The 19,546-nt window shown below is 48.8% G+C and overlaps 1 protein-coding gene and 1 long non-coding RNA gene across 2 annotated transcripts in view; both read right to left on the reverse strand.

Annotated features, from left to right (window-relative positions):
- Window positions 1-19,546, reverse strand: part of LOC126538306 (high-affinity choline transporter 1-like) — a 94,915-nt gene that overhangs the window by 18,085 nt on the left and 57,284 nt on the right. The window contains exons 7-8 of the mRNA XM_072287667.1: window positions 9,012-9,035; window positions 917-1,122 (exon numbers count right to left, since the gene is read on the reverse strand). Of these exons, the coding sequence (XP_072143768.1) occupies window positions 917-1,122; window positions 9,012-9,035 (230 nt within the window). The remainder of the gene's footprint in view (window positions 1-916; window positions 1,123-9,011; window positions 9,036-19,546) is intronic.
- Window positions 4,740-6,209, reverse strand: LOC140217402 (uncharacterized). Its single transcript, XR_011893962.1, has 2 exons — window positions 6,059-6,209; window positions 4,740-4,876 (listed from the first exon to the last, which is right to left on the reverse strand). It is a non-coding gene; the product is annotated as an uncharacterized lncRNA (long non-coding RNA).

Below are 19,546 nucleotides of genomic sequence, written 5' to 3' on the forward strand. Positions count from 1 at the left end.
CCGGATCATCACCAGCAGCCAATACTCACACAGGGAAAAGTGATTACAGCGCCACTTCCCGACAGTCTCGCGCGTTATCTTCACACAACCACCGCAACTGACACACAAACTTACGCCACTCTATCGCCAACGTATCAAGATTGAGTGAACGGACCCACTGTTGAACAAATGTGCCGAAGCAACGCTGACGGCCACTACAGCAACCGCACACAAATGAACGAAGCTGAACGTTTTGTGGTGGTCAACCGAGTAAGCGAGTGACTAGCGATAATACGCCTTTGCTAAATGTTATTAAAAAGTACGGAACATCTACTTTGCAATCGTTGTGTGCCACAAACTCAAACCTATGGCATACGAGCACATCCGCGAGCGATTAGGCAGAAAATAAACAATCTGATAACGACAGCACCGAAGGACCTTACTGAGTCAGGAAGATGAGAAGCTATTGGTTCATTATGTTTCCCAAATAAAGATCGAAGAGCAACAGACACTGGCCGCCCTTTTAGTACAAGCACCGCATACGCTACTCGCGTCATTTCAACCAGGCGTAATAGGCTTCGAGATTGCTCACATGCCGCCTGCAAATGCGGCCAAAGCTTGGTGTCGTCAAACCAGTGACCATCTACAATATCCAACGAAACATAGCTTTTCTGAGCCGCAAGGGCGTCATGAACATTCATTGTAAACACGGAGGCAACCGAAGCAAGGAATTGACTCGTTACCAAGTGATCAAACATGGCGGCGCCCAGAGGATTGGCGCGAAAAGGGTCTGTAACCAAAACATCCGATAAACAGTAACTCACATAAAAAAATATTAAGCAAAATTGAGTATAAGAATGAATGAGTGCATGTTGCAATGTAATGTAGCAAGCCGCTGATTGTCTTTAAAGAGCGCGTGCAGCCTGCAGCATCTGACCTGCTGTCTCAAGGTGAGCCTGTAGATGTTCCAGGCAAACATGGATGCCGCACTGAGGATAGACGAGTCCGACGAGGACATGACCGCCGCGGAGACGGCGCCCAGCCCCATGGCAGACACGAAGCCCGGCGTGAGATACTGAAGCACCAGCGGCAGCGTCAGCGAGCTCGCGTCTCCCACGAGCGGCACAGGCTTTGTGTAGCCTGCTGCTGTGAAATCTGCATGCAACATTTTTTTAATGCGTGAGTTTCCCATGTATGACTCATATGGCTTGGCTGGTGCAGAGCTAGAACGAAACTCGAGAAAAATGCGCGCATGCAACGTCGATGAACTTGGCCGTCCGCTTCTTTAGTCTAGTTCCGAAAATTGAGCCTTGTAAGAACTGCTTGCTCACATTCTGAAGTTTCCTAAATGCGTTTTCATACATTTCAATAAACACTTGATTGAGCAGCGAATAAAACTTGCATTGAAAAATTTTCAGTTCCCAATTACCAGTGTGCCCCTAGAAAGAACTCGCTTACTTCGATACTAAGTCCTCCATGGTAAACTGTATGAAATATGCCAGGGAAACTCGGCACGTTATAGTGGTGAAGTTTTTTTGCATGATTCTCACTGTAATATTTTTAATGCTAGGCCTTACAGAAGAAACAAGCGTGTTCATCATTAACTTTTCTAATTTGTGACTGTTGTTTGAGGCGCAATAAAGATAAACATAGAAAGAAACATACAATTTGAGATTTCATTTTTTTAGAGGCAGCGGGGCATCATTGTAAAGAGCGCACGGTGGTGCTTGCACCTGTGGAAGTCCCTCAGAGTAAAGTTTGTGCAGTATAACACACATGACAGCGCTTGACTGGTGTCTGCAACATTGTCCACATAAGAACATTATTAGAATTGTCTAAAGAAACGTGGGACGCACACGCAGATGTTTATTAAAGATATCGTCGACATATCCAGTTGATCTTAAACATACGGTGGGTCCATCAGGCTAAAGCGCTTCCGCAAAGTCAAATCTCTTGAAGTTTCGCAATACTTTCAGACTACAGTGGTTAGAATACGTACGGAGCTGTTCGTCTTACACGTATACCTTACCGCCGTCATAAGCTCTAATTCGTATTCTACTCAAACAAGAGGGGAATATAAGGGCCGCAGCTCATTTCAATGGAAATCAGTGCAAGCGCGGCGGAGGGCTCGCTATTTCATTTATTGCACCTTAGGGTTTGAAGGCGTCAGGTAAGAGGTGCGTACATCAAATTTCCAAATACAATTCAATAAAACGCAACTGGTAAAAAAAGAAAGAGCAAACAAAAGTAGCGTACGGTAGTACGAATGCAAGTAAATTACACGCTATGGTGGCTGTGTTTCCTAAGAGGGGGAGCGCAGAAGCGTTGAGAAAGAAAGGAGACCTGGAGGGGATAGATGCAGTGAGCGTCTATCCTGTCTAGGTCTCCTTTTTTCTTGAACACTTCTGGTCTCCCCTTTGCAAAAATTATGTCAAATGAACATGCCGAACAGCTTACTATGCTATGGCTGTATTTCGTCTGAGAGCAAGTGCCGGGTCAATTGTTCGTGAAATTTTCCTTTATATGAGCATGAATCTATCCTGATAAACAGTGACTTCCACAAGGGTATTGTGTGCGGGAATAAGGAGTTATTCATTGCCGATGCTCGGCTTCTAATGTGTGCGATGGGGCGTGTGTGGGCTAATCTCGAGGATAATTCGACTGGTGGGTTTAGCAGTGCATATTATGTGTACGACTGATAAAAGAAGGAATAAACCAGCCAAAGACTTGCGATTATGTGGCGTGATTGAAATACTGAAAGGGATAGGGTCTATTTTATAGCAGTTATATTGATGTACGGAGAATATTGAGATGGTATAAAACGTTCTGAGAAAGAGGCGAAAGAGTGCGAAAGAAATTCGAACGAAAGAGGCGTTTATAGAAGTGGCGCTAAGCGGTAAATACGTTATAGGGCAAATGTTAAAGCAGAATCCCCGTACACAAGAATTGTCCTTTGCAACGAGGAAATCGACAAAACTCATCTGGCAAAAACTCTAATAGAATGCAGGCATGGGTATTTGTCAAAGATTGGTGGTGAGCTAGTCGCACTCTCCGAACCGGAGGGGATGGGGCGACAACAAACCCGCCCCGCGTGCGTTTAGTGAGGGTTCGACTGCTGACCGGCGATAAGGTCCACGCCTGATCGACCGTGAACCAGAGGCATGAGACGGGAGGCGACGTAAAACACACACATTCAATTTAATAAGATAAAATCATGTCCGAGACATAATGAAAAAAACCATGCAAACTTCCAGTAGTGGGTCCTAGCTCGCGGAAGGCGTGCGGGTCACACAACACACGCCCTGACGCCACTCGCGCGACACTAAGCCCACCACGTGGGAACCATTAACACTCGCGAAATGACAAAAAATCCGCGACACAAATGAAAAATATACGCGACAATAAATACGGCAAACACTACACTAACAGAACATACAAAAATTAACACGCGATGGATAAACAAATGAAAGATTAAATGCGATTAGAAAAGAGAGTCCGGCGGAAAGTTCTGAGAGCGGGCTGGAACACGAGGCTTATCTGGGGCGTGCTTGCCGAGGTCCCGATCTGAAGAGCGTCGGGCTGCTGCAACCTCGCTGCCGAAGATCCTGACGGACTTGCACCGTCTGTCGCTCGACCGGCGAAGACTTCGGCCTGGAGATCTCAGCCTGCCGACCACATCTTCAGCTGTCCCCCGGTGCCCGACCAACCTGCTCCGTCTTCCAAGCCGCTCCCCGAGCTGCCTCGTCCCTCCGCCGCGCTCAGGCGACACACGGGACCAAACAGGTCGCGCGAGCTCGGGACAATGGGGAGCGCTCTCTCCCCATCGCCGTGCAAGCGGCGCTGTAGCTGGCGCGACACTGGCGGCCATCCCGAGAGGGACGCGGGCATGCACTCTGTGACAGTATTATATGACAAGTGGAAAAGCCGCTATGCGAGCGCCAGTGTTGGCGACGTGGTAGAACCTGCTTGCTACGCTGCTCTCACAGGTTTAGCATAGCACCTTCTCTTCTGACTATTATTCTTTTCCCTTATTGATGCGAAAGCGTCAAAACGCCAGATGAGTGTGGAAGGCTGCGGGTGCAGTCTGCAGCAGCGAAGCGGCACCCAAAATGCCATTGGCTTCCACGCCAGGTCACGTGCGCACCTCGACTGATTCTCTTTGGCTGCTACCCACGCTACCGGCCGAACGCACCTCGACGGAGCAAAGCGGGTGAAAGGGAGCACCTTTTGCTGCCATAGAGCGCCAGGTGTAGCATGAGGGGAGAGGACATCGTAGCGACTCCACGTGACCCTCCCTCTCAGAAGCCGCCAGGTGGCGCCCGAGCCAGCACCGCAGGCTGCTGCTATTGCAGACTAGGGCAACATGTACGACTATCGAGTCCGAGGCATCCACTACATCAGCGGCCGCAACCTCGGCAGTGGCGAAACGCGGCCCATAGAGAAAGGAATACAACTAGAGCGGACACTCCCATAGAGCCCAGCGGCCGAATTGACTGCAGCGCACCGAGCCGTGGGCGTTAAAACCTGAAGCACACTGCCCGTTTCGGTTTTGCGCGCGCGCGTTGGGAATACTAGGTGGTGCGTGTCACGCCTGCACCGTTCTTTCTTTTTTTGCTTTTGCAGCAAATATTTATTTATATACTTTTTATTTATTAAAAATTTATTTGCAAATCATTTTATTAAGTAAAATTGATTGCAAACGATCTTCACAAGCCTCCATTGAATATGTGCCACGTAATTTCATAAAGACGCAAGACACCTTGTGAAATGAGGAAAAATTAACGTTTATCTTATTCTTTGTAAATGCTCGTCGCGGGCTTTTTGTGCATTCATTCAACGTTGTGGCACCAGGTAAGCAGCAGTAGTTTCCGCAGGAAGCTCCACCAGACGACGTGAGCTGAAAAAATTACAAGCGTTGTTTTGGGATTACCATGTAAGAATAATGCCTGTAGGGGCGAAGCGTTCGAAAGTGGTGAGTGGGCGGCATTACAAACAAAGGTAGTTCGTATTTACACACACTGTGTAGAAAATACCCGACTCATCCCAAGCAATACCGTACATACCACAAACACATTCTAATTCCAAGCATTCCCCTCTTCCCAATACTTTTTTTTTCTTACACTTCAATAGCACGAATGCGCGGGCAACGGCGCGTTTCGCGAACTTGGCTACAACCGACGCGATAGTACGCTACGAAGACACAGAGGTTGCCACAACACAGGCTCTCCAACCAGAGCATGCTGGACGCTCGCAAGATTCCTTCTACTCGCACTCAAGACAAAATGCGTGGGTGCGGTTCAGAAGACAGAATTTTCGAGTTATTAGTTCCTGGCATTTGAGCTCCTTCGCTTATCTCTTGTGCGTTCTTCAGGCGCAAGCAACGCACTCCCGTGTTATCACTCTTGACGACTGCTCGTCGCGTTTTCGACAAGCGTGGGTACCGAAAGAAGGCTTAAATTGTTGCGAGGGCATAAAAACTGCCACAAACTTGTTGCAGTAAGATTCAGTACGCGCCAAACTTAACTTTGTCACCACGGCCGAGCTTGCCTTTCGCTGCGTCAGAACCGGCGCGGCGAGCGGGCCTCATAACATAAAAGTATCGAAAATAATTTTCAACAATGTTGGGCGTCAGAGAAAGAAAAGCGCCATGAACATGTCGGTGCATTAAAGCGCGAAACCGCGCACCACGGCCGAGCTGATTTTCGTTAACCGAGACACAGCGCCAGGCGCGCCCACTGCGCTCGAAAGGTAGCCCAAAAAGCAATGAAATTAGTTTCAATAATGTTGGCAGTCAGAGAAAGCGCCAAAACTTGTCGCAGTAAAATTCAGTACACGCGAAACTGCGTCACAGCACCCTGTGCGACTAGCGTGCCCGAAAACTACCGAAATTAGTTAAAATAATATTGGGACTTATAGGAAGTGTCGCAAACATCTCCCAGTACGATTCATTAATTCAAATTAACTGCTCCACGACGGCCACGCTGTTTTTCGTTAACTGCGTCACAAGTCTAGCCTAGATGCCGTGCAGTAAGCCTAATTGCTTGAAGTGCGTCGCAGACTGTCGAACAAAGTTCCTCACCTTGCCGTAGTCCAATAGTGCAGTGCTGCCATGTCGAAGTTCCGCATGAACGCAATAATTCGCCGGGAGGCCACCAAACCAGGCTAAATCCCAAAATAGAAAAACAGGCAGACGGGTGCCCGAACAGTCCAACGCTCACATGCGCGGCCGGTCTCTCTGGCTTCGGCGGTGTGTCTGACGAATGATGCAAACATCTGGCTCGTCATTCGCCGGTTCGCCTGTCGCTAGGCAACGGAAGTAAGCCGCAAAGTTTAATTTAATTTATACGCAGATATTTTTAATCCTTCCGGGAAAGAATAAAAAAATAAAGCAATTTCTGTTAATCTGATTTCACATTCTTCTTTTTTTCCATGCTCGCGGCTCAATTCGCCGGTGTTAATACTATAGCATGACGTGTTTCCTGTTTCCAATTTTCGCCGAGTGTCCGCTCTTGTTCTATCCCTTTCTCTATGATTGGCCGTTCAAGCCAGTACATCACAGATGAAGTATGGGAGAGGAAGAACGCAGTAAAATAAGCGAAAAGGCAGGTTGCGAAATCCACCATCGTCGTCAACTCTCCCTATATACGGCGGGCGGAACGAGCAGTGGCGAAACGCGCTATGAGACAGCACGAAGCCATTCGAAAGCGTGAGACCGAAGCGCATTGACATGCAAACGTTTTAAGCGGCAAGAGCACGAAGCCCTTCGACAACGCGAAGTCGAAGCAAAGCGTCAGTCTAGACAGCGGAAAGTAAGAATGCTTTCGCACTGAAAAATCATATGAAGTGCTTAGGTGTCCTCGGATGTTTTAAATGCGAAGCATTTCTTGGTGAACATTTGCCACTTCGATAGTGTCCGTCCGTCCGTCCGTCCGTCCGTCCATCCATCCATCCATCCATCCGTCCGTCCGTCCATCCGTCCGTCCATCCGTCCGTCCATCCGTCCATCCATCCGTCCATCCATCCGTCCATCCGTCCATCCATCCGTCCATCCGTCCGTCCATCCATCCGTCCATCCGTCCATCTGTCCATCTGTCCATCCGTCCATCCGTCCATCTGTCCATCCGTCCATCTGTCCATCCGTCCGTCCATCTATCCATCCATCCGTCCGTCCATCCATCAATCCGTCCATCCACCGTCCATCCATCCATCCATCCATCCATCCATCCAAAGGCCTATGTCTTTGTGCCTGCATATTCGTTTTGAAAATTTGGTAGGCACCAACGTTGGCATAGTACGATAAGAGCGTATCACGAACATAAATGTCCACTCATGACATGAATATCATGACATGTGTGTGATGTAGGCCATGAAACAGCCGCCTGTTTCTTGGTGCTCTCATGAACGTTTCGTAAATTTGGTAGGTACCAAAACTAGCAAAGTATGAAAAGAGTGTATGACTAAGATAACTGAGAGGTCCTGACATGAATGTCATGACATGCTTCTCATGCAGGTCATGAAACAGCCGCCTACGCTTCGGTATGTACCAAAATTGGCACAGTACAGGAGTGTATGACGAACATAAATGATAGGTCGTGACATGAATGTTATGACATGCGTCTCGTTTAGATCATGAAACAGGCGTCTGCGTCTTGGTGTTGTATGGTGCATTCGCTAACTTGGTAGGCACCAAAACTGTAATACTATGACAAGAGTGTATGAAGAGCGTAAATGATAAGTCATTACATGCATGTCCTGCATGACACGCAGCTGCCGCATTCGCCTTGGTGTTCTAACGGGCGTTTTGTTAACTTTGTAGGCTTTCCGCACACTGCTTTGCATAGCACCGATTCTAACAGGGCGTCGGATCTGCCAAGTTTGTTTTAAGCTAAAGGCAGCGTTTCACCACACCTCGCCCCCTTTACCGTATTGAGTATTCCTAGGCAGACCCCAAGCCTCAGTGCTGAGGATGCTGCAGACGGGCTCCTTTCCGTCTCGATCCAGGCTGAGCCACTACACTCCGGCTGTGGATCCCCGCTGCTCCGACTGCGGCGAGGAACGGTCCACCTTGAACCACATGCTGTTGCAATGTTCTGGATTGCACCACTCGCCTTTCAACAGGCAAGAAGACTTGGAAAAAGCCGTCAAGAGTGATGAACTTCAAATCCAGCTTCGGGCTGTCCAAAGGGCCTGCGACAGAGCTGAAGGTCACGGTCTTCCGCCCCCGGCGCGGATACGGCCCGAGACTACGTCAACGTAGTCCCTTAGGACTAAATAAAGTTTCTTGTCTATGTGTCGGTCTGTTCGGTAGCCTCTTGTCGTGGGCCGATCCCGGAGATACTGAAGCCTAGCGATGTGGGTGGACATGTGCTGATAGGTACGTGCCCCTGGGAGCACTGGTCGCCTTTATGTTTATAGGTATTATTACGATATCAAGAGACGCGCCTCCGCGAGAACGACGAAGTGGGTGTGTGCCCTTGTCGTGAGCGAGTGTCAGCCTGGCTCTCTGGCTCCAGTGTAAATAGCCTATTTCGTCTGTGTCTTTCCACACGTAACATTCTGGTGGAGGTTAGCGGTCCCCGTCCTCGCCACGGAACTCCGAAGTGGTCCGTACATCGAGCTTGTCACCACGCCTCCCGGTGACGAGACCGCCCCCGCAACGGTTTCAGCTTGTCCGACTGCTCCAGTCGTCACGGTCGCCCTTTTTCCGTAGTAACTGACCATCATGCTCTCTGCTGGCTCTCATCTCTAAAGGATCCTACAGGCCGGCTTGGTCGATGGCCTTTGAGGCCACAAGAATTTTCATATTCTGTGGTGTACAAGTCTGGCCGCCTGCACCAAGACGCTGACAGCTTGTCGCGTTACCCTGTTGACTCTCTGACTCCACCTATATTACCAGTGCTGCTTGCGTATTCTCTGTATCACAGCTGCTTCATTTCGCCGGCGAGCAACGTCGTGACGCCTACAGCAGAGCATTCATCGACCGTTTTGAACACTCTCCGGCCGATGCTGCTCTGCGCCTCTTCGTCCTCCACGACGGTACTCTGTATCGTCGTAACCTTCATCCGGACGGCTCTGAGTTCCTACTTGTAATACCTAAACACCTCCGCTCCGCCGTTCTAGAAGAGCTCCATGGCGCACCAACGGCAGGCCGCCTCGGCATATCTCGAACCTATGAGTGTGTACGTCGCACTTTTTTCTGGCCGGGCCTTGCGCGTTCCGTACGACGTTACGTCGCCGCTTGTGAACTTTGCCAACGACGCAAGAAGCCTTCCAAGCTCCCCACTGGTTACCTGCAGCCACTCGACATTCCTGCCGAGCCCTTCCATCGTGTCGGCTTGGACCTTCTCGGCCCATTTCCGGAATCCACACCAGGTTGCAGTGGCGGCGGACTACGCGACCCGCTACGCCGTAACCCGTGCTCTTCCGACTGGTTGCGCAACTGATGTTGCGGACTTCCTCCTACATGATCTCATTTTGATGCATGGTGCTCCGCGTCAACTGCTTACAGATCGCGGCCGCACCTTTTTGGCCAAAGTCATTGACGACATCATGCGTGCCTGCTCAATACAGCATAAATTTACCACCTCCTACCACCCCCAAACGAACGGCCTCACTGAACGTTTGAACCGCACCCTTACAGACATGCTATCCAAATACGTTTCAGACGACCACCGTGACTGGGATCTCGCTCTACCTTACATTAACTTTGCATATAACTCCTCTCGTCTCGAAACTGCTGGCTTTTCCCCGTTTTACCTCTTGTATGGCCGCGAACCGACGCTACCACTGGACACTGTGCTTCCGTCCAACACATCTTCAACTAGCAGTTATGCCCGTGATGCAATCGCCCATGCTGATCATGCTCGCCAACTTGCGTGCGCTCGTCTACAAGTGTCTCAAGACGAACAGAAGCAACGCTACGACCACCGTCACCGTGATGTCCATTTTGCGCCCGGCAACCTCGTGTTGCTTTGGTCACAATCGCGTACAGTCGGCCTTTGTGAAAAACTGTTTTCCTGTTACACAGACCCGTATCGCGTGCTCCGCCAAGTGACCGATGTCACCTATGAATTCGTTCTAGCCACGCCCACTAGGTCCTCCGCTGTGAAAACCAGTGACATTGTCCACGTCGCCCGACTCACGCCCTACACCTCTCCACGCGCCTAAGATATTTAACAACACCGTGACGGCGCCTTTGCCGCCGGCGAGGGGGGGGGGGGGTAGTATTACGATATTATCCGCGAGATGCTCAAGAGACGAGCCGCCGCGAGAACGACGAAGTGGGTCTGTACCTGTTCATACGACGATAATCGACGCAGAAGCGTAGGGTTTCTACCTTTTTCTTCACCAACACTACAGGAGATGCCCACGGGCTTTTCGACGGCTGGATGATGTCGTCACGCAGCATTTCGTCGACTTGTTGCCTAATAGCTTCACGTTCTCGCGTCGAAATTCGGTAAGAGCTCTGGCGGAGTGGTCGAGTGCAATCTTCGGTTATCATGCGATGCTTTGCAACTGGTGTTTGTCGAATCCTCGATGACGTCGAAAAGCAGTCTTTGTATCGTCGGAGAAGACTTCTCATCTGTTGTTGCTTACTCATAGGAAGACTTGGATTTACGTCGAAATCTGGTTCGGGGACTATGCTCATCGGGGTAGATGCGGCAGAATTCGAGAGGACAAAGGCATTGCTGGTTTCCACAATTTCCTCGTTGTACGCGATTGTCGTGCCCTTGTTGACGTGCTTGAACTCTTGGCCGAAGTTTGCTAGCATAACTTCCGCTTTCCCTCCGTGGAATCGAGCTATCCCTCTTTCGATGCAAATTTCACGGTCGAGCAGTAGATGTTGGTCACCCTCGATGACGCCTTCTACGTGTGCGGGTATTTCGGTGCCGACGGAAATAATAATGCTGGAGCGCGGCGGGATGCTCTCTTGATCTTCGAGCACACTCAAGGCGTGGTGATTATGAGAGCTCTCCGGCGGTATCACTTCAGCCTTAGTCGACACAGGGGCTGATTACTCCGTAATGAGTGGACACATCGCCGCCCAGTTGAAGAAAGTTAAAACTGCAAGGGAAGGCCCTTAAATTCGAACCGCTTTAGGACACCTCATTACGACGAGTGGAATCTGCACGGCAAGAATTACCGTTTATGACAGGACTTACCCTGCCACCTTCGTTATCCTCCAAGTCCTGTCATAAACGGTAATTCTTGCCGTGCTGATTGCAGTCGGAGTAATGAGGTGTCCTCCAGGGGTTTGAACTTAAGGGCCTTCCCTTGCAGTTTTAACTTTCTTTAACTGGGCGGCGATGTGTCCACTTATTACGGAGTAATCAGCACCTGTGTCGACTAAGGCGGTAACTGCGTGGCCGTCGAGAAGCACGTCGAGGTCGGTGGTTTTTTGCCTTGCGTTACAGTTACGTCTTGGCGTCGGATCACGGCTGCGTCGCGTTGACCTGTGGCTGGTATGTGGCCTCGTCAGGTCGTCTTTCGTCGGCGTAGTGTTGGGTTCCTGACTTCGTCGGGACGGCGGCGTGTCGCTATTATGTCTTCGAGATGGTCTCTTCGCCGTCTTCGTTCGCGGCGGAGGATCTTCGTCAGTTCAACGAACAGCAACCGCGCCTCCATCGCTTGCTGCTTTTAGTTTTCCGGATATAGGCTCGCAGAGCGACCCCGGGCTGGGCCGATGTATAGTCGGCGCTGCGGCGACAGGTAGCGACCTTGTGACAGCGAACGGGATGGTCGTCGAGGGCTCCACTAAGTGGCGGCGAGGTAGTCGGCGATATCGCGAGGTCGTTCGCCAAGCTCTGGTCTCGGCACGTTAACGGCGAACCCTCGCAGTCCAATCTCCCGGTATGGGCATCGGCGAGAGACGTGCCCGTCTTCTCCAGAGTGATAGCAAAGCGCACGGTGGTCGGGGGCGCACCAAACGTCAGTCTTCCTTGTAATGCTGCGTGGGGCGATGGATTGGCGTGCTGGCGGCGGGGGTGGTGGCGGACGACGGAACTGTGTCGTCACTGGGCCCTGGCGTGGGCGCGGAGGGGGAATGTGACGGCGGGCTACAGGGGCGTATGTGATCGCTTGCGGCTGAAGCCGTGGTGATTCAGGGGCTACTCCAAGTTGTTGTTGAAGCTCCTCACGGATGGCGTTGGCAATCGAAACCACTTGAGGCTGTGATGAAGGGAACAGCTTCTGTAGCTCCTCCCGCACGACCGCTCGGATAGTCTCGCGCAGGTCATCGGTGGCCAGTGACTGAACTTCGGCGTAGTTTGTCGAGTTAGTGCGGTGGTTCAATTGCCGCTTCCGCATTTCCAGTGTCTTCTCGATGCTGGCGGCCTCGCGAAGAAACTCCTCGACGGTCTTCTGTGGGCTCCGTACCATTCCGGCGAAAAGTTCCTCCTTTACACCATGCATTAGCAGGCGGACTTTCTTTTCCCCGGACATTTCCGGGTCAGCGTGGCGGAAAAGGCGGCTCATTTCTTCTGTAAAAATCGTGGTGGTCTCATTAGGCATCTTCACTCGGGTTTCTAGTAGTGCTTGGGTACGTTGTCGGCGTACGATGCTTGTGAAGGTCTGTAGGAAGCCGCTTCCGAACAGGTCCCACGTCCTTAAGGCGGCTTCTCGGTTCTTGAATCACGTCCTGGCGGGGTATTCCAATGCAAAAAAGAGATGTTGAAGTTTGTCGTCACTGTTCGAGCTGCTAAATGCAGCGACCCTCTCATACGTCTCAAGCCAAGTTTCCGGGTGTTGAACCGCGAAACGTCGGAGGCTCCCTGGGCTGCTGCAGCACGATGAGGGACGCTGGTGCTGCCATTGGGGTTCACTGGGCGACTATCTTCCTGGTCGTCTCCGGCAAAAGCCCATGCTCCTGCGGCATTCCTTGCAGCCTGCGGCTACTTCGCTGGTTCTTGGCGACGTTGGTGTTGTGTTCCTCGTTCGGGCTTGTGTCACGGCTTTGTGGGGGCGTCCGCAACATGAACGCAAAGCACCTCCACCAGATATCACGTGGTGGTGACGAAGAACACAGTAGCAATACTGTGAGAGAGAAAACTAACTTTTATTAGGCGAACCTGTGCCCACAAAAACAAGCTACACTTATAGTGCAACGATAGCGGCGAATACAGTCGGCGATCATCGAAAATCTGACCAAAGGGTGCATAAGTCATAAACGGTGCATAAACGGGTGCACTTTTATGCATAAGTCGTCGAACGTTCTAGAGTAATCGCTGGGACCCGCGTGCCTTCCACAAAGTTCTACATTATTCGCGTCGCGCACACATGCAATCGAATTACACATGGTTCGGTCACAGAGAGCGGATAAAAGCATCGATAATATTCCAGAAACTTCCGATACATGCAGGTGCGTCCTCCGCTGTGCGATAACATTTGTTAGGTGGTGAAACGTGTCGCCCGATAAAGACAAACACGTACACGTGTCAGTATCATGCTGTTTCTGTCATTTATTTTTTATTTTGGTATCTCTTTCTGTATCACAGGCATACAGAACGCCATCTACGCTTATTTTTTCGAAGACGAGCTTTACTTTAGCGCTGTTTGCTTTTCCGTTGCACTGTCCCACAAAAGCTTACCCACCTCACGATTGCGCTTTGAAAAGTCTTCGGATAAAGACAACGACGAGCCTTTTAGTTTTTGGGATGCATGCAAAATGGACGCCTTTTTCCCGATAGTCAATAAACTTTATAATAACCAGCCTATATATTCCACTAGACTTACGACCAAGCCTATGAAGTCTTTCAATACCCATGTGCGATATACCTACCTTCTTTGTTATTAGGTCGTCCTTTACCTTCTTCTGAAGTTCTACAAACGTCTCGTTTCCCGACTCTTCTAAACCATAAACGATAAGGTTATTGTGATGGCTTCGGTATTATAATTCATGCACCTTATTTGTGAGAAATGATAATTGACTGTCAAACTTTTTAATTGTTTTTTTATTTCACTTACTTCTTCAGGCAGTGAGCCCAAACTGGATAACTGTTGCTCAATGTCTGAGTGTCAAGATTTACTCTTCCATTTCATTCTGTGTGACGACAATTGCTTCAATAGTTCCTTGGACCTTCTTTTGGCCATCTAGTAGTTCTGATAGCAGCTCCTTTTCAGAAGGTCCTGGGTTTGTCTCAATCTCGCCAGAAAGAAATAGGTTAGTAGGCAGTAACGCAATCTTTGTCAAAATACATTTGATACACTGTGGGTAGAGCAGCAGCAACAAAAACCGGTCATCGCTGCGGTAACAGTAAATAGGAATGTTTTTACTAACCCGTATATCCAAGCAGAGGTGATTGCTGTACATATTGCTGATACTTCTGCTGGCCTGGCCACTGACGAAAGGCGATGGTGCTCGGTTTTTTAAAGGACCTCGGCGAGCCACGCGATGGGACGTCACAGGTGTCGAGAAAGAGAAATACGTTGTTACTTGTGTACCGTAAGGCACCCTAATCACCGGACATCTGGCACGTGTCAGAGTTTCTGCAGTCAGCTCATTAAACACATCCACGCCGATTGTCCTTGATGCGCAGTCGCAGGGCAACCGATGATTCCCGTGATGCATAGGCTCGTAGTTCTGGTTCACGCACGTTACCGCAGAGTCGCAGCCAAGCAGTAGAAGCGGTCCGCTCAGAAGGGCCGCCAAAGCCTGTAGAGCAAAGCAGAAGTGATTGCTGAACCTATTGCCGATACTGCTGCTCGCCTGCCCACTGACGAAATGCGATGTTGCTCGGTCTTTCAAAGGAGCTCGGCGAGCCAGGTGATGTGACGTCACAGTGGTCGAGAAAGAACAATACGATGTTACTTGTGGAACGTGAGCCACCTTAATCACCGGACATCTGGCACGTGTCAGAGTTTCTGCAGTCAACCCATTGAACATATCCACATCGACTGTCGTTATGCGCAGTAGCAGGTCCATTGATGATTCTCGTGAGGCATAGGCTCGTAGGTACAGTTCACGCGCATAGCCGCTGAGTCGCAGCCATGCAGTTGAAAATGTCTGCTCAGAAGGGCCGCTAAAGCCTGTAGAGCAAAGAAGAAGTGATTGCTTAACATCTTCGCGATACTGCTGCTGGCCTATATGACACGTATGTCATGACATTTATGCCGTCACCTTTTGTTTATCTGCGTCATTCACTCTTGATACTACGCCACTTTTTGTACACACCAAGTTAACAAAACTACCATGAGAGCACCAAGACGTGTGCGGCTGTTCCGTGACCTACATGACACACATGTCATGATATTCATGTCATGCGCAGTCATTTATGTTCGTCATACACTCTTGTCATGTTATGCCAAATTAGCGAAACGATCATGAGAGCACCAAGACGTAGGCACTGTTTCACGAACTACACGACAGACATGTAATGATAAATTTCATTAAATCATCTATGTTCGTCATTCACTCTTGTCATACTAGGCCAATATCGGTACGTACCAAGTACACCAAACGACCATAAGTTCACTAAGATGTAGGCGGCTATTTAGATAGATAGATAGATAGATAGATAGATAGATAGATAGATAGATAGATAGATAGATAGATAGATAGATAGATAGATAGATAGATAGATAGATAGATAGATAGATAGATAGATAGATAGATAGATAGATAGATAGATAGATGCCCGAATAGGAAATGTTCGCCACGAAATCGTTCGCATTTCAAAGCATTTTTTAGAATAAGAACAAGACACAACTTCATTTCACTCAACTAAAATACCATTCATAACGAGCTTTTGTACTTGTCGAGAGCGAAAAAAATTGAACTATATATCACTTTATCAGTAAAGATAAATAACATGTTTTAACCATCATCATCATCATCGTCATCATCATCATCAGCCTGGTTAAGCCCACTGCAGGGCAAAGGCCTCTCCCATACTTCTCCAACTACCCCGGTCATGTACAAATTGTGGCCATGTCATCCTTACAAACTTCTTGATCTCATCCGCCCACCTAATTTTCTGCCGCCCCCTGCTACGCTTCCCTTCCGTTGGAATCCAGTCCATAACCCTTACTGGCCATCGGTTATCTTCCGTCCTCATCACATGTCCTGCCCATTGCTTTTTCTTGATTTCTATTAGGATGTCATTAAATAGGGTTTGTTCCCTCACCCAATCTGCTCTTTTCTTATCCCTTAAAGTTACACTCATCATTATTCTTTCCATAGCTCGTTGCGTCGCCCTCAATTTAAGTAGAACCCTTTTCGGAAGCCTCCAGGTTTCTGACCCGTACGTAAGTACCGGTAACACACAGCTGTTATACACTTTTCTCTTGAGGGATACAGGCAAACTGCTGTTCATGATCTGAGAATTCCTGCCAAGTGCACCCCAGCCCATTCTTATTCTTCTGATTATTTCAGTCTCATGATCCGGATCCGCGGCCACTATCTGCCCTAAGTAGACGGATTCCCTTACCACTTCCAGTGCCTCGCAACCTAACGTAAACTGCTGTTCTCTTCCGAGACTGTTAAACATTACTTTAGTTTTCTGCAGATTAATTTTTAGACCAACCCTTCTGCTTTGCCTCTCCAGGTCCGTGAGCATGCCTTGCAATTGGTCCCCTGAGTTACTAAGCAAGGCAATATCATCAGCGAATCTCAAGTTACTAAGGTATTCTTCATTAACTTTTATCCCAAATCCTTCCCAATCCAGGTCTCTGAATACCTCCTTTAATTAAACACGCAGTGAATAGCATTGGAGAGATCGTGTCCCCCTGCCTGACGCCTTTCTTTATTGGGATTTTGTTGCTTTCTTTATGGAGGACTACGGTGGCTGTGGAGCTGCTATAGATATATTTCACTATTTTTACATACGGCTCGTCTACACCCTGATTCTGTAATGCCTCCATGATTGCTGAGGTTCCGACTGAATCAAACGCTTTCTCGTTATCAATGAAAGCTATATATAAGGGTTGCTTATATTTGCCCCTTTTCTCTATCACCTGATTGATAGTGTGAATATGGTCTATTGTTGAGCAGCCTTTACGGAATCGTGCCTGGTCCTTTGGTTGACAGAAGTTTAAGGTTTTCCTGATTCTATTTGCGATTACCTTAGTAAATACATTGTAGGCAACCGACAGGAAGCTGATCGGTCTATAATTTTTCTAGTATTTGGCGTCCCCTTTCTTATGGACTAGGATTTTGTTAGCGTTCTTCCAAGATTACGGTACGTTCGAGGTCATGAAGCATTGCGTATACAGCGTGGCCAGTTTTTCTAGAACAATCTGCCCACCATACTTCAACAAATCTGCTGTTAAGTGATCCTCCCCAGCTGCCTTTCCCCTTTGCATAGCTCCCAAGGCTTTCTTTACTTCTTCTGGCGTGACTTGTAGGATTTCAAATTCCTCTAGACTATTGTCTCTTCCATGATCGTCGTGGGTGCCACTGGTACTGTATAAATCTCTATAGAACTCCTCAGCCACTTGAACTATCTCATCCATATTAGTAATAATATTACCGGCTTTGTCTCTTAACGCATACATGTGATTCTTGCCCATTCCTAGTTTCTTCTTCACTGGTTTTAGGCTTCGTCCGTTCTTGAGAGCATGTTTAATTCTATCCATATTATACTTCCTTATGTCAGCTGTCTTACGCTTGTTGATTAACTTCGAAAGTTCTACCAGTTCTATTCTAGCTGTAGGGTTCGAGGCTTTCATGCATTGGCGTTTCTTGATCCGATCTTTCGTCTCCTGCGATAGCTTACCTGTATCCTGTCTAGCGGAGTTATCACAGACTTCTATTGCACACTCCTTAATGATGTCCATAAGATTGTCGTTCACTGTTTCAACACTAAGGTCCTCTTTCTGAGTTCGGCAGCTTGATCCAGAATTCTTCTATTTTCCCTGTTGCCGCTCACTCATTGACCGGCTTCTTATGTACCAGTTTCTTCCGTTCCCTCCTCAATCTAGGCTAATTTGAGTTCTTATCATCCGATGGTCACTGCAACGCACCTTGCCGAGCATGTCCACATATTGTATGATGCCAGGGTTAGCGCAGAGTATAAAGTCTATTTCATTTCTAGTTTCGTCATTCGGGCTCCTCCACGTCCACTTTCGGGTATCCCGCTTGCGGAAGAAGGTATTTATTATACGCATGGTATTCTGTTCTGCAAAGTCTACTAATAACTCTCCCCTGCTATTCCTAGTGCCTATGCCCTATTCCCCCCCTGCCTTGTCTCCTGCCTGCTTTTTGCCTACTTTGGCATTGAAGTCGCCCATCAGTACAGTGTATATTGTTTTGACCCTACCCATCGCCTATTCCAAGTTTTCATAGAAGCTTTCGACTTCCTGGTGAATAGGTAAAAACATCTTTTCAGAGCCCGCTAAAAAAAAGGGGGCGTTAACTCTGCTGTTCATTGAAATGCAATGCAGCTAATTTAGCGAGCAGAAATGCGCGCTATTAAAGCTGAACTGCTTCTATACGATCGCTCAGTCGTTAGGTTGTTTGCTTGTTAATGTTTGTCTGAATTATTAGACAATTTCAGCTGTGCGTCCGATGCAGCTTTGTAAGCCCAAGAAATATGCGGAGGCGACCGTGCGCATGTGCAGTGCGCAGAGGCAAGTGCGGTCTCTTGCATGAGCCCGCAGCTTTTCAAAAGCTGCCTAGCGTCCGCTGCGGGCTCTGCGCGCTTTGCAGGACGTTCTTCGCGTGTCCACGAGAGCGTACTTATTGATATGGCTCTAGCCGAAGATATGACTCCGGCTTGTGGTTTGACTTCGTGGCGGCTCATATCAGCTCCACAGTTTCGGAAGCTGGTATATGGCTGTGCTGCGTAGCACACTACCGGCTCCCACGTATGCTTTCTCAAATTTTACGTCCGGTCAACCATTGCCGTCTCCTGTGCGCATGCGCTTCGCTACGTCGGTCGGCTGGATCGTGACTGGCGACGGGGAAGCGGCAGGGCGTTGTAGGTTGTAGTTGTAGGGAGCTCGGCCTGTCGCTACCGTGGGATGGCGGCGCAAATTCCTGCTGGTGACCTTGTTCACCGAATGAACGCTTGAGAGCGGCACGATACCACTGCGCAAGCGCTTCGTCATGCGGCTTTTTTCATAATTCCCCAAGGTTTTTTTGCACCTGTAACAACGGACTAGTGAGACGCATCGTACAGGGAACAAGTCGATCGGAGGTTTCTGCAGGTGCTCTGCAAATCACCAGCTGGGTAAATAAATTTAATGGGTGAGGTATGGGGACAGAAAAAAAGTTATCGGGGGAAAATAATGGGCTGAGGTACTATAGGTTCTTGAGAATAGTATGTATATGGCTCAATTTGCTTCCGATGCGCATTTCATATTTAAAGTCTTGGGTAAGCTTACGCGGGGCACCTTGCCAACCTACAGGTTGTCCCAACTGTCATGCACCAAAATTTAAAAATGTGCAAATCACACGTAGCTGGACACAGCCAAGGTAATGTTGCTTGACGTCTCTCGGAGATACTCATATTACTTTTTCCATTCCGTGGCCTTACATGGTTAGTCTTCCTTAATCAACTTCTCAAATAATGTATTTAGATGAAGAGTGTCAATGAGAAAATTCTAGAGCAACGTGAAAAAAAATCACGCA

The sequence above is a fragment of the Dermacentor andersoni genome, chromosome 4 (assembly GCF_023375885.2).
Source record: "Dermacentor andersoni chromosome 4, qqDerAnde1_hic_scaffold, whole genome shotgun sequence".
Taxonomy (NCBI): domain Eukaryota; kingdom Metazoa; phylum Arthropoda; class Arachnida; order Ixodida; family Ixodidae; genus Dermacentor; species Dermacentor andersoni.